This window comes from Oncorhynchus tshawytscha, linkage group LG08 (assembly GCF_018296145.1).
Source record: "Oncorhynchus tshawytscha isolate Ot180627B linkage group LG08, Otsh_v2.0, whole genome shotgun sequence".
Taxonomy (NCBI): Eukaryota; Metazoa; Chordata; class Actinopteri; order Salmoniformes; family Salmonidae; genus Oncorhynchus; species Oncorhynchus tshawytscha.
In genome coordinates, this window is record NC_056436.1 from 64,125,890 (window position 1) to 64,153,389 (window position 27,500).

The following is a 27,500-nucleotide window of genomic DNA, read 5'->3' on the forward strand; positions in this document are numbered from 1 at the left end:
CACACACACACAGACTAGAAGACACACACACACAGACTAGAAGACACACACACACACAGACTAGAAGACACACACACACAGACTAGAAGACACACACACACAGACTAGAAGACACACACACACAGACTAGAAGACACACACACACAGACTAGAAGACACACACACACAGACTAGAAGACACACACACACACTAGAAGACACACACACACACAGACTAGAAGACACACACACACAGACTAGAAGACACACACACAGAAGACACAGACTAGAAGACACACACACACAGACTAGAAGACACACACACACAGACTAGAAGACACACACACACAGACTAGAAGACACACACACACAGACTAGAAGACACACACACACAGACTAGAAGACACACACACACAGACTAGAAGACACACACACACAGACTAGAAGACACACAGACTAGAAGACACACACACACAGACTAGAAGACACACACACACAGACTAGAAGACACACACACACAGACTAGAAGACACACACACACAGACTAGAAGACACACACACACAGACTAGAAGACACACACACAGACTAGAAGACACACACACACAGACTAGAAGACACACACACACAGACTAGAAGACACACACACACAGACTAGAAGACACACACACACAGACACAGACTAGAAGACACACACACACAGACTAGACTAGACACACACACACAGACTAGAAGACACACACACACAGACTAGAAGACACACACACACAGACTAGAAGACACACACACACAGACTAGAAGACACACACACACAGACTAGAAGACACACACACACAGACTAGAAGACACACACACACACTAGACTACACACAGACTAGAAGACACACACACACAGACTAGAAGACACACACACACAGACTAGAAGACACACACACACACAGACTAGAAGACACACACACACAGACTAGAAGACACACACACACAGACAGAAGACACACACACACAGACTAGAAGACACACACACACAGACTAGAAGACACACACACACAGACTAGAAGACACACACACACAGACTAGAAGACACACACACACAGACTAGAAGACACACACACAGACTAGACTACACAGACAGACACACACACACACAGACTAGAAGACACACACACACAGACTAGAAGACACACACACACAGACTAGAAGACACACACACACAGACTAGAAGAAGACACACACAGACTAGAAGACACACACACACACTAGAAGACACACACACACACACACACACAGACTAGAAGACACACACACAGAAGACACTAGAAGACACACACACACAGACTAGAAGACACACACACACAGACTAGAAGACACACACACACAGACTAGAAGACACACACACACAGACTAGAAGACACACACACACAGACTAGAAGACACACACACACAGACTAGAAGACACACACACAGACTAGAAGACACACACACACAGACTAGAAGACACACACACACAGACTAGAACACACACACAGACTAGAAGACACAGACTAGAAGACACACACACACAGACTAGAAGACACACACACACAGACTAGAAGACACACACACACAGACTAGAAGACACACACACACAGACTAGAAGACACACACACACAGACTAGAAGACACACACACACAGACTAGAAGACACACACACACAGACTAGAAGACACACACACACAGACTAGAAGACACACACACACAGACTAGAAGACACACACACACAGACTAGAAGACACACACACACAGACTAGACACACACACAGACTAGAAGACACACACACACAGACTAGAAGACACACACACACAGACTAGAAGACACACACACACAGACTAGAAGACACACACACACAGACTAGAAGACACACACACACAGACTAGAAGACACACACACACAGACTAGAAGACACACACACACAGACTAGAAGACACACACACACAGACTAGAAGACACACACACACAGACTAGAAGACACACACACACTAGAAGACACACACACACAGACTAGAAGACACACACACACAGACTAGAAGACACACACACACTAGAGACTAGAAGACACACACACACAGACTAGAAGACACACACACACAGAAGACAGACTAGAAGACACACACACACTAGAAGACACACACACACAGACTAGAAGACACACACACACAGACTAGAAGACACACACACACAGACACACACACACACAGACTAGAAGACACACACACACAGACTAGAAGACACACACACACAGACTAGAAGACACACACACACAGACTAGACTACACAGACTAGAAGACACACACACACAGACTAGAAGACACACACACTAGAAGACTAGAAGACACACACACACAGACTAGAAGACACACACACACACAGACTAGAAGACACACACACACAGACTAGAAGACACACACACACAGACTAGAAGACACACACACACAGACTAGAAGACACACACACACAGACTAGAAGACACACACACACTAGAAGACACACACACACAGACTAGAAGACACACACACACAGACTAGAAGACACACACACACAGACTAGACTAGAAGACACACACACACAGACTAGAAGACACACACACAGACTAGAAGACACACACACACAGACTAGAAGACACACACACACAGACTAGAAGACACACACACAGACTAGAAGACACACACACACAGACTAGAAGACACACACACACAGACTAGAAGACACACACACACAGACTAGAAGACACACACACACAGACTAGAAGACACACACACACAGACTAGAAGACACACACACACAGACTAGAAGACACACACACACAGACTAGAAGACACACACACACAGACTAGAAGACACACACACACAGACTAGAAGACACACACACACAGACTAAGACACACACACACAGACTAGAAGACACACACACACAGACTAGAAGACACACACACACAGACTAGAAGACACACACACACAGACTAGAAGACACACACACACAGACTAGAAGACACACACACACAGACTAGAAGACACACACACACAGACTAGAAGACACACACACACAGACTAGAAGACACACACACACAGACTAGAAGACACACACACACAGACTAGAAGACACACACACACAGACTAGAAGACACACACACACAGACTAGAAGACACACACACACAGACTAGAAGACACACACACACAGACTAGAAGACACACACACACTAGAAGACACACACACACAGACTAGAAGACACACACACACAGACTAGAAGACACACACACACAGACTAGAAGACACACACACACAGACTAGAAGACACACACACACAAACTAGAAGACACACACACACACAGACTAGAAGACACACACACACAGACTAGAAGACACACACACACAGACTAGAAGACACACACACACAGACTAGAAGACACACACACACAGAAGACACACAGACTAGAAGACACACACACACAGACTAGAAGACACACACACACAGACTAGAAGACACACACACACAGACTAGAAGACACACACACAGACTAGAAGACACACACACACAGACTAGAAGACACACACACACAGACTAGAAGACACGCACACACACACAGACTAGAAGACACACACACACAGACTAGAAGACACACAGACTTGAAGACACAAACTAGAAGACACACGCACAAACTAGAAGACACACACACACACTAGAAGATACACACACACACACACACACACACACACACACACACACACACACACTAGAAGATACACACACACACAGACTACACGCACACACACACACACACACACACACACACACACACTAGAAGACACACACAGACTAGAAGACACACACATGCTGACCTGCACTTCAAAGTCGTTGTTGTTGAGGAACTTGAGGTTCATGGTATCAGCGTAGGTGTTGATTGCTCTGAGGAACACCCTGACAGAAACACAATACATCTGTCAGATAGATGACACCAGGAGATCAATGTCTACCTAATATATATCAATGGGGATATTGACGTGCCATGATATCAATATGGTATCTATATTCATGCCATCTGATATCTATATCAATGGGAATATTAAACATTAAGAAACATGTTAATACAATCAAAAGTAATACAGTATTGACACAGAATCCCTACCACCATATAGCTTCATCTGACAATAAATGATGAGATGCTATTCAGTGAAATCAAATGATTACAGATTTAACTCATTAAAGTAAAGTTTGAAAAGGTAACTAGCCTTTTCCCATGGCTCTCTTTCAAGTGCTATCTATCTTTCTGATTCTGTAAGAGACCTCACTGCTCCCTCCACCCTCTCTAACTTTGCTCTCTAGGAAGCACTATCTGTTTATCTTCCCTTATCTTCCTCTTCCTATCTCTCGCTTTCTATCTTTTACTATCTCCCTCTTTCTCTCTCTCTGCACTGTGCTGTCTGACATATCCTTGGCCTGTGGAAATCTCTCTCTCTCTCCCCCTCACCCTCTCTCCCCCCTCACCCTCTCTCCCCCCTCTACCCTTCACTGTAACTACTCTACAGTTGCTACTCTACAATGTAACTCTACACTACAGTTGTTACTCTACACTGTAACTCTACACTACAGTTGCTACTCTACAATGTAACTCTACACTACAGTTGCTAGTCTACAATGTAACTCTACACTACAGTTGCTACTCTACAATGTAACTCTACACTACAGTTGCTACTCTACAATGTAACTCTGCACTACAGTTGCTACTCTACAATGTAACTCTGCACTACAGTTGCTACTCTACAATGTAACTCTACACTACAGTTGCTACTCTACAATGTAACTCTACACTACAGTTGCTACTCTACAATGTAACTCTACGCTACATTTGCTACTCTACAATGTAACTCTACACTACAGTTGCTACTCTACAATGTAACTCTACACTACAGTGGCTACTCTACAATGTAACTCTGCACTACAGTTGCTACTCTACAATGTAACTCTGCACTACAGTTGCTACTCTACAATGTAACTCTGCACTACAGTAGTTGCTACTCTACAATGTAACTCTGTACACAGTTGTTACTCTACACTGTAACTCTACACTACAGTTGCTACTCTACAATGTAACCGTGGTGTGTGTGCAGGTGCAGGTGTGTGTGTGTGTGTGTGTGTGTGTATGTGTGTGTGTGTGTGTGTGTGTGTGTGTGTGTGTGTGTATGTGTGTGTGTGTGTGTGTGTGTGTGTGTGTGTGAGTGCAGTACCTGTTCTGCACCATGATCATAGCCATCCAGTCAGAGGGATAGACGTGCTTCCCAATCAGATCCTTAAACAGTAGGAACGTCTCCATCAGAAAGTCCTGCAACACATAGTGTCTATGAGTGTGTGTGTTTACGTGTGTGTGTGTGTGCGTGTGCGTGTGCGTGTGTGTGTGTGTGTGTGTGTGCGTGCGTGCGTGTGTGTGTGTTTGTGTGTGTGTGTGTGTGTGTGTGTGTGTGTGTGTGTGTGTCTGTGTGTGTGTGTGTGTGTGTGTGCGTGTGTGTCTGTGTGTGTGTGTCTGTGTGTGTGTGTGTGTGTGATGGCCCACCACTAGGTCGGTGGTGCCTGAGAAGGTCTCTAGGTAGCTGGAGTAGTGGCTGTCATCCATCTGACTCAGAATGGCCGTCATACAGGCCACCACCCTAGACTGAGAGAGAGAAACAGAGAGGAGAGAGAGAGAGAGAATGTGGTCAGTGTAGGAAGGGACGTAGTGACAGAAATGCACTTTCAACTCTACTGTGAGAAATATTCCTCACCAAGGAATCCATTATTAGCAGAAATTACAAAAATGATTCAAAATGAAGGGAGTGATAGACAAGAGAGGGGGAGGAAGGGAGTGATAGACGAGAGAGGGGGAGGAAGGGAGTGATAGATGAGAGGGGGAGGAAGGGAGGATAGATGAGAGGGGAGGAAGGGAGTGATAGAGGGGGAGGAAGGGAGGATAGACGAGAGGAAGGGAGTGATAGACGAGAGAGGGGAGAGAGGGGAGGAAGGGAGGGATAGATGAGAGGGGGAGGAAGGGAGTGATAGACAAGAGAGGGCGAGGAAGGGAGTGATAGACGAGAGAGAAGGGAGATAGGGGAGGAAGGGAGTGATAGACGAGAGGGGGAGGAAGGGAGTGATAGATGAGAGAGGGGGAGGAAGGGAGTGATAGATGAGAGGGGAGGAAGGGAGTGATAGACAAGAGAGGGGGAGGAAGGGAGTGATAGATGAGAGAGGGGAGGAAGGGGGAGTGATAGATGAGAGGGGAGGAAGGGAGTGATAGACAAGAGAGGGGGAGGAAGGGGAGTGATAGGGACAGAGAGAGGGGAGGAAGGGAGTGATAGACAAGAGAGGGGGAGGAAGGGAGGATAGATGAGAGAGGGGGAGGAAGGGAGTGATAGATGAGAGAGGGGGAGGAAGGGAGTGATAGACGAGAGAGGGGGAGGAAGGGGGGAGGAAGATGAGACAAGAGAGGGGGAGGGGGATAGGAAGGGGAAGGGAGTGATAGATGAGAGGGGGAGGAAGGGAGTGATAGATGAGAGAGGGGGAGGAAGGGAGTGATAGATGAGAGAGGGGGAGGAAGGAAGGGAGGGGGAGGAAGGGAGTGATAGACAAGAGGGGGAGGAAGGGAGTGATAGATGAGAGGGGGGAGGAAGGGAGTGATAGATGAGAGGGGGAGGAAGGGAGTGATAGATGAGGGGGATAAGGGAGTGATAGATGAGAGGGGAGGAAGGGAGTGATAGATAGATGAGAGGAAGGGAGGAAGGGAGTGGGATGAGACAAGAGAGGGGAGGAAGGGAGTGATAGACAAGAGAGGGGGAGGAAGGGAGTGATAGATGAGAGGGGGAGGAAGGGAGTGATAGATGAGAGGGGGAGGAAGGGAGTGATAGATGAGAGGGGAGGAAGGGAGTGATAGATGAGAGGGGAGGAAGGGGGAGTGATAGATGAGAGGGGAGGAAGGGAGTGATAGATGAGAAGGGAGTGAGGAAGGAAGGGAGTGATAGATGAGGGGAGGGATGAGGAAGGGAGTGATAGATGAGAGGGGGAGGAAGGGAGTGATAGATGAGAGGGGAGGAAGGGAGTGATAGATGAGAGGGGAGGAAGGGAGTGATAGATGAGAGGGGAGGAAGGGAGTGATAGATGAGAGGGGAGGAAGGGAGTGATAGATGAGAGGAGGAAGGATAGAGAGAGGAGAGGAAGGGAGTGATAGATAGAAAGGGAGTGATAGATGAGGGGGAGGAAGGGAGTGATAGATGAGAGGGGGAGGAAGAGGGGAGGATAGATGAGAGGGGGAGGAAGAAGTGATAGATGAGAGGGGAGGAAGAAGTGATAGATGAGAGGGGGATGAGGAAGGGAAGTGATAGATGAGAGGGGGAGGAAGAGAGTGATAGATGAGAGGGGGAGGAAGAGAGTGATAGGAAGGGGAGGAAGAGAAGACGAGAGGGGGGAGGAACGGAGTGATAGATGAGAGGGGAGGAAGAAGATAGATGAGAGGGGAGGAAGAGAGTGATAGATGAGAGGGGGAGGAAGAGAGTGATAGATGAGAGGGGGAGGAAGGAGTGATAGATGAGAGGGGAGGAAGAGTGATAGATGAGAGGGGGAGGAAGAGAGTGATAGAGAGTGATAGATGAGAGAGGGGGAGGAGAGTGATAGATGAGAGGGGGGAAGAGAGTGATAGGAAGTGACAGACGAGAGGGGAGGAGGAAGAGAGTGATAGATGAGAGGGGAAGAGGAAGGAAGTGATAGATGAGAGGGGGAGGAAGAGAGTGATAGATGAGAGGGAGGAAGAGAGTGATAGGAAGTGATAGACGAGAGGAGAACGGAGGAGAGAAGAGTGATAGGAAGTGACAGACGAGAGGGGGAGGAAGAGGAGTGATAGATGAGAGGGGGGAGGAAGAGAGTGATAGATGACAGACGAGAGGGGAGGAAGAGAGAGAGGGTGATGAGATGAGAAGGGGGAGGAAGGAAGTGATAGATGAGAGGGGGAGGAAGAGAGTGTTAGATGAGAGGGGGAGGAAGAGAGTGATAGGAAGTGACAGACGAGAGGGGGGGAAGGGAGTGATAGATGATGGATGGATATCTGCAGATGGAGAGATGACCATCATCAGTCATGTGTCTGTTGGAGTTCTTGGCTGATAACAATGGGAATGTGTGTGTGTGTGTGCTATTGTCATTTCACTCACTCCTCGAGACTCCCCGTGCTCTGTTTGTTGCTTCTGATATCAATGGAGTCAGGTGAGCCTGACACACACACACACACACACACACACACACACACACACACACACACACACACACACACACACACACACACACACACACACACACACACACACACACACACACATATATACAGTGCCTTGCGAAAGTATTCGGCCCCCTTGAACTTTGCGACCTTTTGCCACATTTCAGGCTTCAAACATAAAGATATAAAACTGTATTTTTTGTGAAGAATCAACAACAAGTGGGACACAATCATGAAGTGGAACGACATTTATTGGATATTTCAAACTTTTTAACAAATCAAAAACTGAAAAATTGGGCGTGCAAAATTATTCAGCCCCTTTACTTTCAGTGCAGCAAACTCTCTCCAGAAGTTCAGTGAGGATCTCTGAATGATCCAATGTTGACCTAAATGACTAATGATGATAAATACAATCCACCTGTGTGTAATCAAGGTCCGTGCACTGTGATAGTCTCAGAGGTCTGTTAAAAGCGCAGAGAGCATCATGAAGAACAAGGAACACACCAGGCAGGTCCGAGATACTGTTGTGAAGAAGTTTAAAGCCGGATTTGGATAAAAAAAGATTTCCCAAGCTTTAAACATCCCAAGGAGCACTGTGCAAGCGATAATATTGAAATGGAAGGAGTATCAGACCACTGCAAATCTACCAAGACCTGGCCGTCCCTCTAAACTTTCAGCTCATACAAGGAGAAGACTGATCGGAGATGCAGCCAAGAGGCCCATGATCACTCTGGATGAACTGCAGAGATCTACAGCTGAGGTGGGAGATTCTGTCCATAGGACAACAATCAGTCGTATATTGCACAAATCTGGCTTTTATGGAAGAGTGGCAAGAAGAAAGCCATTTCTTAAAGATATCCATAAAAAGTGTAGTTTAAAGTTTGCCACAAGCCACCTGGGAGACACACCAAACATGTGGAAGAAGGTGCTCTGGTCAGATGAAACAAAATTGAACTTTTTGGCAACAATGCAAAATGTTATGTTTGGCGTAAAAGCAACACAACTCATCACCCTGAACACACCATCCCCACTGTCAAACATGGTGGTTAAACTACTAGTGGTAATGGTAGTAGTTGTAGGAATTATGAAGGTAGTTGTAGTACTGATGCAATGGGGATGATGACAGTTATTTATTTCTAAGTTAGTTTTAGTAGGTAGTAGTAGAGTTTTAGTAGGTAGTAGTAGAGATATTAGATGTAGTTAAACTACTAGTGGTAATGGTAGTAGTGGAGATATTAGAGGTAGTTAAACTACTAGTGGTAATGGTAGTAGTAGAGATATTAGAGGTAGTTAAACTACTAGTGGTAATGGTAGTAGTGGAGATATTAGAGGTAGTTAAACTACTAGTGGTAATGGTAGTAGTAGAGATATTAGAGGTAGTTAAACTACTAGTGGTAATGGTAGTAGTAGAGATATTAGAGGTAGTTAAACTACTAGTGGTAATGGTAGTAGTGGAGAGATATTAATGGTAGTAGTAGAGATATAAAACTACTAGTGGTAATGGTAGTAGTAGAGATATTAGAGGTAGTTAAACTACTAGTGGTAATGGTAGTAGTGGAGATATTAGAGGTAGTTAAACTACTAGTGGTAATGGTAGTAGTAGAGATATTAGAGGTAGAAATTATACTAGTGTTAATGGTAGTAGTAGAGCGAGAGAGATTGTGAGAGAGAGAGAGATAGAGACAGGCCACACTGCCCACAAACTGAGATGGAAACTGAGCTGCACTTCTGAACCTCCTGCCAAATGTATGACCATATTACAGAGACACATATTTCCCTCAGATTACACAGATACACAAAGAATTTGAAAACAAACTCAATTTTGATAAACTCCCATATCTACTGGGTGAAATACCACAGTGAGAATGATGGAGGGATGAGAGTGAGGGAGATAGAGAGGGGAAAGAGAGAGGGAGACAGAGAGAGATAGAGAGGGATGGTTTCATTACATTACACTCTAGAAGTTGATCTGTGTTATCTGAGTGTTTGAAATTGACTCTTAGGGAGGATTTGATTGGTTGTTTGCAGTTCTGTGTTTGTGTGTTCTGTGTTTGGCTGCTTTGCTTTTGTTTATCTGTGTGTGTCTGTGTGCCTTTGTGTGTGCGTGTGCGCAAGTGTGTTTGTGTGCTCGTAACATCAGGCAGTCAGTTGGCAGCAGTGTCACAATAAACACAAAGAGCTCACAACGTGATACGACAGAGGAGAGGAGAGGTGAGGGGGATGGAGGTTGAGAAGGGGGGAGGATGGAGGGGAGGAGAGAGAGGAGGAAGGGAGGGAGGAGAAGGGGGGAGATGAGGGAGAGGGGGTGAGGATGGATGGATGGATGGATGGATGGAGGGAGGGAGGGAGGGAGGGAGGGAGGGAGGGAGGGAGGGAGGGAGGGAGGGAGGGAGGGAGGGAGGGAGGGAGGGAGGGAGGGAGAGGGAGGGGAGAAGAGAGAAGAGATGAGAAGGAGAAGAGGGGTGAGGATGGATGGATGGATGGATGGATGGGATGGAGGGGAGGGAGGGAGGGAGGGAGGGGGAGGGAGGGGAGGGAGGGAGGGAGGGAGGGAGGGAGGGATGGGAGGGAGGGAGGGGAGGGAGGGAGGGAGGAGGGGAGGGAGGGAGGGAGGGAGGGAGGGAGGGAGGGGGAGAAGAGGAGGAGAGAAGGAGGGAGGGATGAGAAAGGTTGGATCATGACAGGGTGTCTGGTGACATGTTCTACCAGGAGAGATACAGGGAGCACACTACTCCCACCACTTCCACATTCCAGCTTCATGTTAACACCATTACACAGAGAGACTGAATGTGTGAGTCTGCATGCCTGCATTTGTTTGTGTGTCACGATGATTAGGCTGTGTGTATGTGTAAGAAACGTAAGCACAAAGCAAACAGACACACACACACATAAACAAGGTTCCGGTGGTGATTGCTGAAGTGTAGCCCTCCAGGATACTCCTCTTTCAGTGGAGGAATACAGTACATCTAATAGCTCCACTACTACCATTACCACTAGTAGTTTAACTACATCTAATATCTCTACTACTACCATTACCACTAGTAGTTTAACTACATCTAATATCTCTACTACTACCATTACCACTAGTAGTTTAACTACATCTATCTCTACTACTACCATTATCTAGTAGTTTAACTACTAATATCTCTACTACTACCATAAAAGTTTAACTAATCTAATATCTCTAAATAAATAAACTTCTAATATCATACATTACCCCTATTGCATCATTACCACTAGTAGTTTAACCATCATATCTCTACTACTACCATTACCACTAGTAGTTTAACTACATCTAATATCTCTACTACTACCTACTAAAACTAACTTAGAAATAAATAACTTTCAGGACCACTTCAATGGTCCTACCGCTTCAATGTGGAGTAATAATCTTGACAGTAATAATAATCACTATGCAGATGTTATACTTCATTGCCCCTCAGGCTATGGCAGGCAAATACATACTTAGCTATGAGAGGAGACATTGCTCCTTTGCCCATGAATATTTTTTGTTTATTTATCTGAGTTTAAATCAGATAACATTTTTAATCAATTTAATAATTTTTGCTAATAATGAATATCTTGGTGAGGAATATTTCTCACAGTAGAGTTGAAAGTGCATTTCTGTCTCTACTTCCCCTGTTGTACACTGACCACATTCTCTCTCTCTCCCTCCAAGTGAGGCAGTGGGCAAAGGCTGGTCACAAATAGGATTATCAACAGCATAAACCACGCACGCACGCACCCACGCACACACACACACACACACACACACGCACACGCACACACACGCACACACACACACACACACACACACACACACACACACACACACACACATAAACACACACTATGAACACACAGACACACACATACTGAGGCAACTAGCGAGTTCACTACAGATTGATGGTCCACCCTATACTTGAGTCCTGTATCAGATCGGATACACACATGGTTGACCCGCAAAAAAATCAGCTGCCGGGTGGAATGAAAACATTCTTTCAACCCATGGGTCGGCTCGTGATTCAGAACAATTAGAATGCGGATCAGAAACGTTTTAAATCAAGATAATATTTTTTTTCACAAACCCAGGAGGTTGTGTTGAATTGTGTTGTGAATTCCATTATGTGAGCGGTGGTGTAAACATCGACTAGGCCAACAGCCACACAACGGGAGAGTGGAGCAGGGTACTTATTGTCCATCGTGTGTGTGGTGCTGAAACATTCCTAATTTGTCCACGTGCAGAACTTATGTTCCCTTCCGCCATGTGACATTACATTGCCAAGTTTATTTTCCCTGACTCTTAGCTCACGCAAAAATGGCTGCATATCAGGAGAAAAAATTTTACTTATGATGTTTAAATACACCATCATGGAAACAGGTGGTGTGCAAGTGAAATTTTATGGATTATGGAGTCAAATTTTGGACAAGAAAGACAACAGCCCGGTAGATGGATGTACACCCTACAAAACGTGCAAGCAGGTGTTTAAGATAAGTCAGTTATTGTCATTTATTTATTACATTAATTCAGGCTTTCGTTCATAAGACCATGCGCAGGCCATATAAAGTTTAAACCTGTGCGGCTGGTAAAATTTGAGTAGCCAATAGCCTACTGTATCAATGTAGCCTATTTTTGCAGCCTATAGCTTAGTCTCTGTCATGTCAATGTGGAAGAAAAATTCAAACAAACAAAAAAAGTAAGATGGATGAAAAATGAACCACTACTATACCTTGATTAGATAAGTATTCATCCCCCCGGGTCAATACATGTTAGAATCACCTCTGGCAGAGATTACAGCTGTGTGTCTTCTTGGGTTGGATTGTGCAATATTTTCCCATTATTCTTTTAGAAATTCATCAAGCTCTGTCTGTGTTGGGGATAATAGCAAGACAGCAATTTTCAAGTCTTGCCATAGATTTTCAAGCAGATTTAGGCCAAAAATGTAACATTCACTGTCTTCTTGGGAAGCAACTCCAGTGTAGATTTGGCCTTGTAGGTTATTGCCCTGCTGAAAGGTGGATTCAAATTGTACACAATGTGTAATGGCGGATGGTTGTAAATCTGAGTCCAAAGAGGTGTGCTCAGGTGTTCCGCAAGGTTCTATTTTGGGCCCACTGTTGTTAATTTTGTATATCAACAACATTGGGGATCTTATTGAAACAGCGGATGTTCATTTTAATGCAGATGATACTGTTCTTTATTCAAGTGGTAGTACTTTATCTTTAGCTTTTGAAAATGCCCAAACAGCATTTAACGTCCTACAACAGAATCTGTATGATTTAAAGCTGATTCTAAATTCGGGTAGAAGAAAATGCATTGTATGTTCAAATGCCAGGCATGTTACAAATCATGTCATTGCTACATTGGCTGGACATACTATAGAGCAAGTTAAAGTGTACAAATATTTGGGTGTGTGGGTTGATGATAAGCTGAGCTTCACTGTGCATGTAGAGAACTTGATAAGGAAGCTCAAGCTGAAAATAGGATTTTATTACCGACATGAGGCTTGTTTTTCTTTTGAGGCCAGGAAGGAGCTGGTACAATCTACATTACTGTTGGTTTTAGATTTAAGTGATGTAATATATATGCAGGCCTCAGCCACTACCCTGAGAGCACTTGATTCAGTGTATCATGCAGCCCTCAGGTTCATTACAATGTCAGAAACGTCTAACACATCATTGTGTTAGCGCTGTTGGCTGGTCGTCATTGACCTTGCGTAGGCTTAAACAATGGTATACACTGATTTATAAGGCCATATTGGGTAAAATGCCATTTTATCTCTGTGCTTTTTTAGTTAGGTCAGTAAATAAATATCATTTACGGTCCCATTCTGATTTGCTTCTAACAGTACCAAAAATTAGAACAGGACATGGTAGAAATAGTTTTAGTTACTTAGCTCCATGGTCCTGAAATTCTGTCATGAACATTTTAAAATCTGATGATCTAGTATCATTGGTGGAGTTTAAACACTTGATCGATGTATATATCATAGCAGAGTGTAATTGTTTTTAGGCCGGCTGTTTTTAGTCAAGACGTTTGTGCTTTTAATGTAATATGTAATTGTTGTACTGTATGTGTGTTTATAGTTTTGTTTAATGTTGTGTTAGTGTATGTAAGTTGTTTTGTCTGAAACGTTGTTCCCCCTGCTGCTATTGGACCAGGTCTCTCTTGGAAAAGAGATTATTTCAATGAGAAAAAACCTGTTTAAATAAAAATAAAAATAAATAAAATTGAACTCTGTCGCTTTTTTAAAATCCCCAATGACTTCATATAACCCTAACACTCAGAAGGACTTTCACGGATCCCCCCGGTACTGCTGCTCATTCTGTTCACCAGTTCCGGAGGTCGACGTCACCGGCCTTCTAGGCTGCACTGAACTGTGTCATTACGCACACCTGGTTCCAATTCCTCACTGATTGTGTTTGTATAAATGTGCCCTTTGTTTCCCCATTGGGCTGTCGATTATATTTCCCACGTCCGTTGGTGGTGTGAGTACCTATGCGTAGTCTCAGCCTGTGCTGCGTGTTATCGTTCCCATGTCCGTTGGTGGTGTGAGTACCTATGCGTAGTCTCAGCCTGTGCTGCGTGTTATCGTTCCCATGTCCGTTGGTGGTGTGAGTACCTATGCGTAGTCTCAGCCTGTGCTGCGTGTTATCGTTCCCATGTCCGTTGGTGGTGTGAGTACCTATGCGTAGTCTCAGCCTGTGCTGTGTGTTATCGTTCCCATGTCCATTGGTGGTGTGAGTACCTATGCGTAGTCTCAGCCTGTGCTGTGTGTTATCGTTCCCATGTCCGTTGGTGGTGTGAGTACCTATGCGTAGTCTCAGCCTGTGCTGTGTGTTATCGTTCCCATGTCCGTTGGTGGTGTGAGTACCTATGCGTAGTCTCAGCCTGTGCTGTGTGTTATCGTTCCCATGTCCGTTGGTGGTGTGAGTACCTATGCGTAGTCTCAGCCTGTTCTGCGTGTTTTGTGCATTGTGTATTACGGGTCTCGTTCCGTGTCGTTCTACGAGGTTTACCCTCGCTTTTTTGTTTGGGTACATCCCAGTGTTTTGTGCACGTGTTTGTTTTTGGTGTATTAACAACCCAAATGATGGGTTATTCCTGCGCCTGTCTCCAAATCCTTTATACCAGCGTGTCAAGGACGACTGCATATTTGATGTGTCTCGGTGGTTTAATACATGATCCACAGCATAATTATTAACTTGACCATGCATAAAAATATGTTCAATGTCTGATTTGTAATTGTTACCCATTCGAAAAACATGTCAACCCCTATTATTATTTCACACAGAATCCATGTAACTTATTTGTAACTCATTTGTTAAGCCAAATGTCACTTGCAGACAAATTCATAGCCTAATAGCTTACTACTCTGGAGTCAAAAGACATTTATGTATGTTGTTTGGTGGGTCACGGATTGGCTCTCGGGAACAATTCTATGCAGGTGGGTCGGGTTGCGGAGAAAGAATCTGCCCTGATGTTTGATATCGGTGGGGGCTTGGAATTGATGTGGGGCAGGTGCAGCTCAAAAAAACTGATTCGTGCAGGACTCTACCCTACATACAGTATGTGTGTGTGGGGGGAGGGCGTGTGGGAGGGAGGGCGTGTGGGGGGTTCTTCTCTGAGGAATTAACACTGCCCTCAATCTCTTTACCCACCCTCAAACACACACACTCACAAGGTTACGTACACCAACATATGACGAGCGTATGTGCGCAGACTCATACACAGATACATGAACACATAGGAGCTCTACACATATCGTGTGGACACACACACACACACACACACACACAAAGCTCTTGTCCTGTCCAGGGTCTTATATAACTGCCAGGAGATTATTGAAAAAGCAGGACACAGATGCTCAGACGGGGATTTTGCTACCTCCCTCCTCTCGTATTCTCTTTCTCTCCATTCGTCGGTCTGTCTCCAGCCCACCATCAACCCTTTTCCATAGAACTGATATCAAAAGACAGGTTTTAGGAGGACAGAACATGAATCTAGAAGATTTTGTCGGCAGTCTAGGACAGATGGAGACAATGACACCTAGTACAGACAGACAGACAGACTGGCAGACAGAAACACCTTAAAGGTCCAATGTTTTTATCTCAATGTCAAATCATTTCTGGGTAACAGTTAACCCTCTTAAGGATCCGACCCTTTTTTTTCAATTTTCTCCTAAAATGACCCAAATCTAACTGCCTGTAGCTCAGGACCTGAAGCAAGGATATGCATATTGTTGACACCATTTGAAAGGAAACACTTTGAAGTTTGTGGAAATGTGAAAATAATGTAGGTGAATATAACACATTAGATCTGGTAAAAGATAATACAAGAAAAAAACTGTGTTTTTTAGTATTTTTTGTACCATCTTTGAAATGCAATAGAAAGGCCATAATGTATTATTCCAGCCAAGGTGCAATTTCGATTTTTGTTACTTACAACCTCATGCTAATCGTTATTAGCCAACGTTAGCTCAACGCCCCGCGGGGAGGACACCGATCCCGTAAAGGTTTTAAGTACCTTACAGCAATTGTTTTCAATTAAAATTATCTAAATTAAACAAAAACAGCTTCTTATCAAATAGCAATTTCGCAGGACTGTCTGTGAGTGGTCTGAGTGGGGAGGAGAAAACTGAAAACTAGCTGTTATTGGCAGACAAGTTCGGAACTGTCCTTCTTTTTGGTCTATCAACTAATGTCACCGGGCAGGCCTAAGCTCCATCCCAGCTGCAATTTTAGGTGGTCTTTACAGCTCTTAAAGGGCATTAACATAATTTTCACAATTTGACAGAATTATCCCAACCTCATAGTGTGACATTTTTTACACAAGTTTTGACTGCACTGGACCTTTAATATAGAGACAGAGACACGTGAGCACAAACACAAAGAGAGAGGCACCAATGCTATCTTAGACTGACAGTCATGCATAGAGACACAATCAACCGAACTGTATGACAGAAGAGGCCTTTTTTTGTCATTCAATTTTCTCTGCCTCATTCTCTCGTCCTTTTTTTCTTCTCTCCATCGCCCTCAAGTGAGAAGTCATTATGGGACTGTGATCTTTTATTTTTCATCTTTCAAAAATAGACTATTTTAAAACGAGTCTCTTAGCTGCCTGCGGCTTTACGAGAACACACACAAGCATGCGCACATGCACGGACACATGCACGGACACATGCACGGACACATGCACGGACACATTCTGCTTTGACACCAAGGTTTCTGTTAATGAAGGAGGATGGGGGAGAAATGGAGCGAGACACGGCAATGGAGAGAGAGATGGAGAGGGAGAGAGATGGAGATGGAGAGGGAGAGAGATGGAGATGGAGATGGAGAGAGATGGAGAGGGAGAGAGATGGAGAGGGAGAGAGATGGAGAGGGAGAGAGATGGAGATGGAGAGAGAGATGGAGATGGAGAGAGAGATGGAGAGAGAGAGAGATGGAGAGGGAGAGAGAGATGGAGAGGGAGAGAGATGGAGAGGGAGAGATGGAGAGGGAGAGAGATGGAGATAGGAGAGAGATGGAGAGAGATGGAGAGGGAGAGAGATGGAGATGGAGAGAGATGATGGAGATGGAGAGAGATGGAGATGGAGAGAGAGATGGAGAGGATGGAGATGGAGATGGAGAGGGAGATGAGATGGAGATGGAGAGAGGAGATGGAGAGGAGAGAGAGATGGAGATGGAGAGAGATGGAGATGGAGAGAGAGATGGAGAGAGATGGAGATGGAGAGAGATGGAGATGGAGAGAGATGGAGATGGAGAGAGAGATGGAGAGGGAGAGAGATGGAGAGGGAGAGAGAGATGGAGAGGGAGAGATGATGGAGAGGAGAGAGATGGAGAGGAGAGAGATGGAGATGGAGAGAGATGGAGATGAGAGAGAGATGGAGAGGGAGATGAGAGGGAGAGAGATGGAGAGGGAGAGAGATGGAGATGGAGAGAGAGATGGAGAGAGATGGAGAGAGATGGAGATGGAGAGAGATGGAGAGGGAGAGAGATGGAGAGGAGATGAGATGGAGATGGAGAGAGAGAGAGATGGAGAGAGATGGAGAGATGGAGATGGAGAGAGAGATGGAGAGGGAGAGATGGAGAGGGAGAGAGATGGAGATGATGAGATGGAGAGAGATGGAGAGAGATGGAGATGGAGAGATGGAGATGGAGAGAGAGATGGAGATGGAGAGAGAGATGGAGAGAGATGGAGAGAGATGGAGATGGAGAGAGGAGATGAGAGAGAGATGGAGAGGAGAGAGATGGAGATGGAGAGAGAGAGATGGAGAGATGGAGAGATGGAGAGAGATGGAGAGAGAGATGGAGAGGGAGAGATGGAGATGGAGAGAGAGATGGAGAGATGGAGAGAGATGGAGAGGAGAGAGAGATGGAGAGGGAGAGAGATGGAGATGGAGAGAGAGATGGAGAGGAGAGAGAGATGGAGAGGGAGAGAGATGGAGAGGGAGAGAGAGATGGAGATGGAGAGAGAGATGGAGAGAGAGATGGAGAGAGAGATGGAGAGAGATGGAGATGAGAGAGAGATGGAGAGAGAGCTGGAGAGGGAGAGGGAGATGGAGAGAGAGCTGGAGAGAGAGATGGAGAGGGAGAGAGATGGAGAGGGAGAGAGATGGAGATGGAGAGAGATGGAGATGAGAGAGAGAGATGGAGAGGGAGATGGAGATGGAGAGAGAGAGATGGAGAGAGAGATGGAGAGAGATGGAGATGGAGAGAGATGGAGATGGAGAGAGAGATGGAGAGGGAGAGAGATGGAGAGGGAGAGAGAGATGGAGAGGGAGAGAGATGGAGATGGAGAGAGAGATGGAGAGGGAGAGAGAGATGGAGATGGAGAGAGAGAGATGGAGAGAGAGATGGAGATGGAGAGAGATGGAGATGGAGAGAGATGGAGATGGAGAGAGAGATGGAGAGAGAGATGGAGAGGGAAGGAGATGGAGATGGAGAGAGAGATGGAGAGGGAGAGAGATGGAGAGGGAGAGAGAGATGGAGAGAGAGATGGAGAGAGAGATGGAGAGAGATGGAGATGAGAGAGAGATGGAGAGAGAGCTGGAGAGGGAGAGGGAGATGGAGAGAGAGCTGGAGAGAGAGATGGAGAGGGAGAGAGATGGAGAGGGAGAGAGATGGAGAGGGAGAGAGATGGAGGGAGAGAGAGCTGGAGAGGGAGGGAGAGAGATGGAGAGAGATGGAGATGGAGAGAGAGATGGAGAGGGAGAGAGATGGAGAGGGAGAGAGATGGAGAGGGAGAGAGAGATGGAGAGGGAGAGAGATGGAGAGGGAGAGAGAGATGGAGAGAGAGAGATGGAGAGAGAGATGGAGAGAGATGGAGATGAGAGAGAGATGGAGAGAGAGCTGGAGAGGGAGAGGGAGATGGAGAGAGAGCTGGAGAGAGAGATGGAGAGGGAGAGAGATGGAGAGGGAGAGAGATGGAGAGGGAGAGAGATGGAGGGAGAGAGAGCTGGAGAGGGAGAGAGAGATGGAGAGGGAGAGAGATGGAGATGGAGAGAGAGATGGAGAGAGAACTGGAGAGATGGAGATGGCGAGAGAGAGAGAGCTGGAGACAGATGGAGATGGAGAGAGAGAGCTGGAGATGGAGAGGGAGAGAGAGCTGGAGAGAGAGATGGAGAGATTGAGATGGAGAGAGAGCTGGAGATGGAGAGAGAGCTGGAGAGGGAGAGGGAGATGGAGAGAGAGCTGGAGAGAGAGATGGAGAGATGGAGATGGAGAGAGAGCTGGAGAGGGAGATGGAGAGGGAGAGAAATGGAGAGGGAGAGAGATGGACGGAGAGAGAGCTGGAGAGGGAGAGAGAGATGGAGAGGGAGAGAGATGGAGATGGAGAGAGAGATGGAGAGAGAGATGGAGAGAGAACTGGAGAGATGGAGATGGCGAGAGAGAGAGCTGGAGACAGAGATGGAAATGGAGAGAGAGAGCTGGAGAGGGAGAGAGAGATGGAGAGGGAGAGAGATGGGGATGGAGAGAGAGCTGGAGAGAGAGATGGAGAGATTGAGATGGAGAGAGAGCTGGAGATGGAGAGGGAGAGAGATGGAGGGAGAGAGATGGAGGGAGAGAGATGGAGAGAGAGAGATGGAGAGAGAGATTGTGGGAGAGAGAGAGAGGGAGAGGGAGAGGGAGAGGGAGAGGGAGAGGGAGAGAGAGATGGAGATGGAGGGAGAGAGAGAGAGGGAGAGGGAGAGAGATGGAGGGAGAGAGAGAGAGATGTACAAATTGATGGAAAGTAGATTTGGGGAAAAACAGACACATATTTCTTTCCACAGGGCCGGGGGGTGAGACAGGGATGCAGCTTAAGCCCCACCCTATTCAACATATATATCAAGGAATTGGCGAGGGCACTAGAACAGTCTGCAGGCCGGCCTCACCCTACTAGAATCTGAAGTCAAGTGTCTACTGTTTGCTGATGATCTGGTTCTTCTGGCTCGATATACTCAGCTAGTCTAAAGAATGCCAGTTTTATTGCATTTTTAATCAGAACAACAGTTTTCAGCTGTGCTAACATAATTGCAAAAGGGTTTTCAATTAGCCTTTTAAAATTAGCTAACACAACGTGCCATTGGAACACAGTAGTGATGGTTGCTGATAATGTGCCTCTGTACGCCTATGTACATATTGTCACGCCCTGACCTTAGTATTCTTTGTTTTCTTTATTATTTTGGTTAGGTCAGGGTGTGACATGGGAGATATGTGTGTTTTTGTCTTATTCCAGGGTGTTGGTACTGTCTAGGGGTTTTTGTAGGTTCATGGGGTTGTTTTCATCTAGGTGTTTATGTTGGTCTATGGTTGCCTAGATTGGTTCTCAATTAGAGGCAGGTGTTTGGGATTGGGAACCATATTTAGGCAGCCATCCTCTGAGTATTTTGTGGGTTATTGTCTATGTTATACGTTAGCACATTGTTTATATAGGGGTCACGTGTGTCTTATTCGTTTTGTTGTTTTTGTTTAAGTGTTCTTCGTGTTCTTCATTCATAAAGAAGAATGTATTCTAACCACGCTGCGCTTTGGTCTACTCCATACGACGATCGTGACAGATATTCCATAGAAAATCAGCTGTTTGCAGCTACAGTGGTCATTTACAACATTTAACAATGTCTGCACTGTATTCCTGATCAATTCTGCACAGATTCTGTCAGACCTGGGCCCTGACTGTAAATCTCAGTAAACACCAATAATGGTCTTTCAAAAAAGGTCCCGTTCCCAGGACCACGAATACAAATTCCATCTAGACAGACACTGTTGCCCTAGAGCACACAAAAAACGATACATACCTCGGCCTAAACATCAGCGCCAAAGGTAACTTCTTCAAAGCTGTGAACGATCTGAGAGACAAGGCAAGAAGGGCCTTCTATGCCATCAAAAGGAACATACAATTCCACATACCAATTAGGATCTGGTTAAAAATACCCATTGCCTTTTATGGTTGTGAGGTCACCAACCAAGAACTCACAAAATGGGACAATCAACAAATTGAGACTCTGCATGTAGAATTCCATAGACAGAACAGGCTCTCAAGAGAAGACAGGCTTGTGCACACTGCGCACAAAACTAGGTGGAAACTGAACTGCACTTCCTAACCTCCTGCCAAATGTATGACCATATTAGAGACACATATTTCCCTCAGATTACACAGACCCACAAAGAATTTGAAAACTCCCATGTCGATGGCTGAAATACCACAGTGTGCCATCACAGCAGCAAGATCTGTGACCTCAAAAGAAAAGGGTGAACCAGTGAAGAACAAACATTGTAAATACAACCTATATTTATGTTTATTTATTTTCCATTGTGTACTTTACCCATTTGCACATCGTTACAAGACTATATATACGTAATATAACATTTGAAATGTATTTATTATTTTAGAACGTCTGTGAGTGTAATGTTTACTGTTCATTTTTTATTTCACTTTTGTTTATTATCTATTTCGCTTGCTTTGGCAACGTTAACATAAGTTTCTCATGTCAATAAAGCCCCTTCAATTGAAATTGAGAGAGAGAGACAGAGAGAGAGAGAGCAGTGTAATTAGACAGTGTGTTTGCATGTCAGAGTGTACTGATTGGACAGATCAATGACTTCACAGATCAACGTCTCTCCATCAGGTACAAAGAGATCTAACAAGGCCCTTTCTAACAACCCCAGCTAACACCCTGAGATATGGAGCGAGACAGAGAGGAAGGGAGAGAAGGAGGGTGGAGGAGAGGAGGAGAGAGTCTGAGATGAGAGAAATCAGAAATACATTCAGACACAGTAGCCTGACCCCTAAAGCTATATCCCCCCTCTCAACTCCTCCTTTCATCCTAAAACTACATCCCTCATCTCCTTTCCTCCTTTCCTCCTCCCTCCCTCCCTCCCTCCCTCCCTCCCTCCCTCCCTCCCTCCCTCCCTCCCTCCCTCCCTCCCTCCCTCCCTCCCCCTCCCTCTGTCCTCATCTTGCAGTAATGTGCACCTCTTCTCATCAAAACATCCTCCGAATCAAATTACTGAGAGCTAAGAGAGAGCAAACACTCATTGCCCACCACACCATGCTATGTGTCTGTGTGTGTCTGTGTGTGGGTGCTGTGTGTGTGTGTGTGTGTATCTTTGTCTACGTGTGAGATTCCTCTCACACATAACATAAAGGTGTATTGCAATTATTGTGCATTGGGTGTGTGGCTGTGGTTGTATTTCATTCTAACATACACACATACACACACACACACACACACACACAGACAGATATTCCCCTCCTCATCTCAGCAGAGGTTCATTGAAACTTGACACAAGGTGAGTTTTCAGAGCTGCAAACATCACTGGTTATTTTCGGTAGGGGTCAGAAAATTCAGATACACACATCAGCGGACATCCTAGGGAACACAAACACCCCAATTTATCACCGATTATACCAGAGACTGTTGACTAAGTCCTGACAGCCATCAATATAAACACACACTAAAACATGCATGTGCACCATTCAGCAATCAAAAAACAAGTTGACCTGTCTGTTTTGATCTCTCTTTTCTTTCCTTTCCTCTCAATCCCTCTATCTTGCTCCATGTCACACTAAGGGAGTGTAGAGAAAGTCCCTCTCTTCTCTCTCCATGTCACACTAAGGGAGTGTAGAGAAAGTCCCTCTCTTCTCTCTCTATGTCACACTAAGGGAGTGTAGAGAAAGTCCCTCTCTTCTCTCTCCATGTCACACTAAGGGAGTGTAGAGAAAGTCCCTCTCTTCTCTCTCTATGTCACACTAAGGGAGTGTACAGAGGTCCCTCTCTTCTCTCTCTATGTCACACTAAGGGAGTGTACAGAGGCCCCTCTCTCTCTCTCTATGTCACACTAAGGCAGTGTACAGAGGTCCCTCTCTTCTCTCTCTATGTCACACTAAGGCAGTGTACAGAGGTCCCTCTCTTCTCTCTCCATGTCACACTAAGGGAGTGTAGAGAAAGTCCCTCTCTTCTCTCTCTATGTCACACTAAGGGAGTGTACAGAGGTCCCTCTCTTCTCTCTCTATGTCACACTAAGGGAGTGTACAGAGGTCCCTCTCTTCTCTCTCCATGTCACACTAAGGGAGTGTACAGAGGTCCCTCTCTTCTCTCTCTATGTCACACTAAGGGAGTGTACAGAGGTCCCTCTCTTCTCTCTCCATGTCACACTAAGGGAGTGTACAGAGGTCCCTCTCTTCTCTCTCCATGTCACACTAAGGGAGTGTACAGAGGCCCCTCTCTTCTCTCTCTATGTCACACTAAGGGAGTGTAGAGAAAGTCCCTCTCTTCTCTCTCTATGTCACACTAAGGGAGTGTACAGAGGTCCCTCTCTTCTCTCTCTATGTCACACTAAGGGAGTGTACAGAGGTCCCTCTCTTCTCTCTCTATGTCACACTAAGGGAGTGTAGAGAGAGTCCCTCTCTTCTCTCTCCATGTCACACTAAGGGAGTGTAGAGAAAGTCCCTCTCTTCTCTCTCTATGTCACACTAAGGGAGTGTAGAGAAAGTCCCTCTCTTCTCTCTCCATGTCACACTAAGGGAGTGTAGAGAAAGTCCCTCTCTTCTCTCTCTATGTCACACTAAGGCAGTGTACAGAGGTCCCTCTCTTCTCTCTCTATGTCACACTAAGGCAGTGTACAGAGGTCCCTCTCTTCTCTCTCTATGTCACACTAAGGCAGTGTACAGAGGCCCCTCTCTTCTCTCTCCATGTCACACTAAGGGAGTGTAGAGAAAGTCCCTCTCTTCTCTCTCTATGTCACACTAAGGCAGTGTACAGAGGTCCCTCTCTTCTCTCTCCATGTCACACTAAGGGAGTGTACAGAGGTCCCTCTCTTCTCTCTCCATGTCACACTAAGGGAGTGTACAGAGGTCCCTCTCTTCTCTCTCCATGTCACACTAAGGGAGTGTACAGAGGTCCCTCTCTTCTCTCTCAATTCAATTCAATTCAAGGGCTTTATTGGCATGGGAAACATGTGTTAACATTGCCAAAGCAAGTGAGGTAGATAATATATAAAGTGAATATATAAAGTGAAATAAACAATAAAAATTAACAGTAAACATCACACATACAGAATTTTCAAAACAATAAAGACATTACAAATGTCATATATATATATATATATAGTGTTTTAACAATGTACAAATGGTAAAGGACACAAGATAAAATAAATAAGCATAGATATGGGTTGTATTTACAATGATGTGTGTTCTTCACTGGTTGCCCTTTTCTCGTGGCAACAGGTCACAAATCTTGCTGCTGTGATGGCACACTGTGGAATTTCACCCAGTAGATATGGGAGTTTTTCAAAATTGGATTTGTTTTCGAATTCTTTGTGGATCTGTGTAATCTGAGGGAAATATGTCTCTCTAATATGGTCATACATTGGGCAGGAGGTTAGGAAGTGCAGCTCAGTTTCCACCTCATTTTGTGGGCAGTGAGCACATAGCCTGTCTTCTCTTGAGAGCCATGTCTGCCTACGGCGGCCTTTCTCAATAGCAAGGCTATGCTCACTGAGTCTGTACATAGTCAAAGCTTTCCTTAATTTTGGGTCAGTCACAGTGGTCAGGTATTCTGCCGCTGTGTACTCTCTGTGTAGGGCCAAATAGCATTCTAGTTTGCTCTGTTTTTTTGTTAATTCTTTCCAATGTGTCAAGTAATTATCTTTTTGTTTTCTCATGATTTTGTTGGGTCTAATTGTGCTGCTGTCCTGGGGCTCTGTAGGGTGTGTTTGTGTTTGTGAACAGAGCCCCAGGACCAGCTTGCTTAGGGGACTCTTCTCCAGGTTCATCTCTCTGTAGGTGATGGCTTTGTTATGGAAGGTTTGGGAATCGCTTCCTTTTAGGTGGTTATAGAATTTAACGGCTCTTTTCTGGATTTTGATAATTAGTGGGTATCGGCCTAATTCTGCTCTGCATGCATTATTTGGTGTTCTACGTTGTACACGGAGGATATTTTTGCAGAATTCTGCGTGCAGTCTCAATTTGGTGTTTGTCCCATTTTGTGAAGTCTTGGTTGGTGAGCGGACCCCAGACCTCACAACCATAAAGGGCAATGGGCTCTATCTCTCTCTATGTCACACTAAGGGAGTGTACAGTGGTCCCTTTCCCCTGGTAAGGACTGGTTGGGTCCGGTCCGGTCTGGTTGGGACTGGTCTCGTCTGGTCGGGTCAGGACTGGTCTAGTCTAGTCAGGACTGGTCTAGTCTGGCTAGTCTAGTCTGGTCAGGACTAGTCTAGTCTGGTCTGGTCTGGTCTGGTCTGGTCAGGAACGGTCTAATATGGTCTAGTCTGGTCAGGAATGGTCAGGTCTAGTCTGGTCAGAAATGGTCTTGTCAGGTCTAGTCTGGTCAGGACTAGTCTGGTCAGGTCTAGTCTGGTCAGGTCTAGTCTGGCCAGGACTGGTCAGGTGTAGTCTGATCAGGACTGGTCAGGTCAGGACTGGTCTAATCAGGACTGGTCTGGTCTAGTCTGGTCAGGAATGGTCAGGTCTAGTCTGGTCAGGTCAGGACTAGTCTGGTCAGGACTGGTCAGGTCTAGTCTGGTCAGGTCAGGACTAGTCTGGTCAGGACTGGTCAGGTCTAGTCTGGTCAGGTCAGGACTAGTCTGGTCAGGACTGGTCAGGTCTAGTCTGGTCAGGTCAGGACTGGTCTAATCAGGACTGGTCAGGACTGGTCTAGTCAGGACTGGTCAGGACTGGTCTAGTCAGGACTGGTCTAGCCAGGACAGGTCAGGACTGGTCTAGTCAGGACTGGTCAGGACTGGTCTAGTCTAGTCTAGTCAGGTCTAATCAGGACTGGTCTATTCAGGACTGGTCAGGACTGGTCTAGTCAGGACCGGTCTATTCAGGACTGGTCAGGACTGGTCAGGACTGGTCAGGACTGGTCTAGTCTAGTCTGGTCTAGTCAGGTCTAGTCAGGACTGGTCTAGTCAGGTCTAGTCAGGACTGGTCAGGTCAGGACTGGTCAGGTCAGGACTGGTCAGGTCAGGACTTGCACATGACCAGGGAAACACGGACACACAATTGATTAACACAGGAAAGAGAGAGAGGAGGGGAGATAGAAAAGAGAGAGAGGAGGGGAGATAGAAAAGAGAGAGAGGAGGGGAGATAGAAAAGAGAGAGAGGAGGGGGAGATAGAAAAGAGAGAGAGGAGGGGAGATAGAAAAGAGAGAGAGGAGGGGGAGATAGAGGGTAGAGAGAATGACAGAGATAGAGAAAGGAGAGAGAAAGATGGTGAGAGAGAGAAGGTGAGAGAGAGAAAGAGAGAGAAATGGTGAGAGAGAGAAATGGTGAGAGAGCGAGAGAGAAACAGTGAGAGAGAGCGAGAGAGAGAGATAGATAAAGAGAGAGAGAGATAGAGGAGGAAGGGGGGTAGAGCAAGAGGGAAACAGAGAGAGAGAGATATAGGAGGAAGAGGGGGTAGAGCAAGAGGGAAAGAGAGAGAGAGAAATAGAGGGGGTAGAGCAAGAGGGAAAGAGAGAGAGAGAGAGATAGAGGAGGAAGAGGGGTAGAGCAAGCAAGGGAAACAGAGAGAGAGAAATAGAGGAGGAAGAGGGGGTAGAGCAAGAGGGAAAGAGAGAGAGAGAAATAGAGGGGGTAGAGCAAGAGGGAAAGAGAGAGAGAGAGAGAGAGGAGGAAGAGGAGGTAGAGCAAGAGGGAAAGAGAGAGAGAGAAATAGAGGGGGTATAGCAAGAGGGAAAGAGAGAGAGAGAGAGAGGAGGAAGAGGAGGTAGAGCAAGAGGGAAAGAGAGAGAGAGAGAGATAGAGGAGGAAGAGGGGGTAGAGCAAG

At 45.7% G+C, this 27,500-nt stretch overlaps 1 protein-coding gene across 1 annotated transcript in view; it reads right to left on the bottom strand.

Annotated features, from left to right (window-relative positions):
* LOC112238187 (dedicator of cytokinesis protein 2) overlaps nt 1-27,500 on the bottom strand; it is a 167,746-nt gene that overhangs the window by 18,588 nt on the left and 121,658 nt on the right. The window contains exons 27-29 of the mRNA XM_042325806.1: nt 5,563-5,661; nt 5,240-5,334; nt 3,854-3,932 (exon numbers count right to left, since the gene is read on the bottom strand). Of these exons, the coding sequence (XP_042181740.1) occupies nt 3,854-3,932; nt 5,240-5,334; nt 5,563-5,661 (273 nt within the window). The remainder of the gene's footprint in view (nt 1-3,853; nt 3,933-5,239; nt 5,335-5,562; nt 5,662-27,500) is intronic.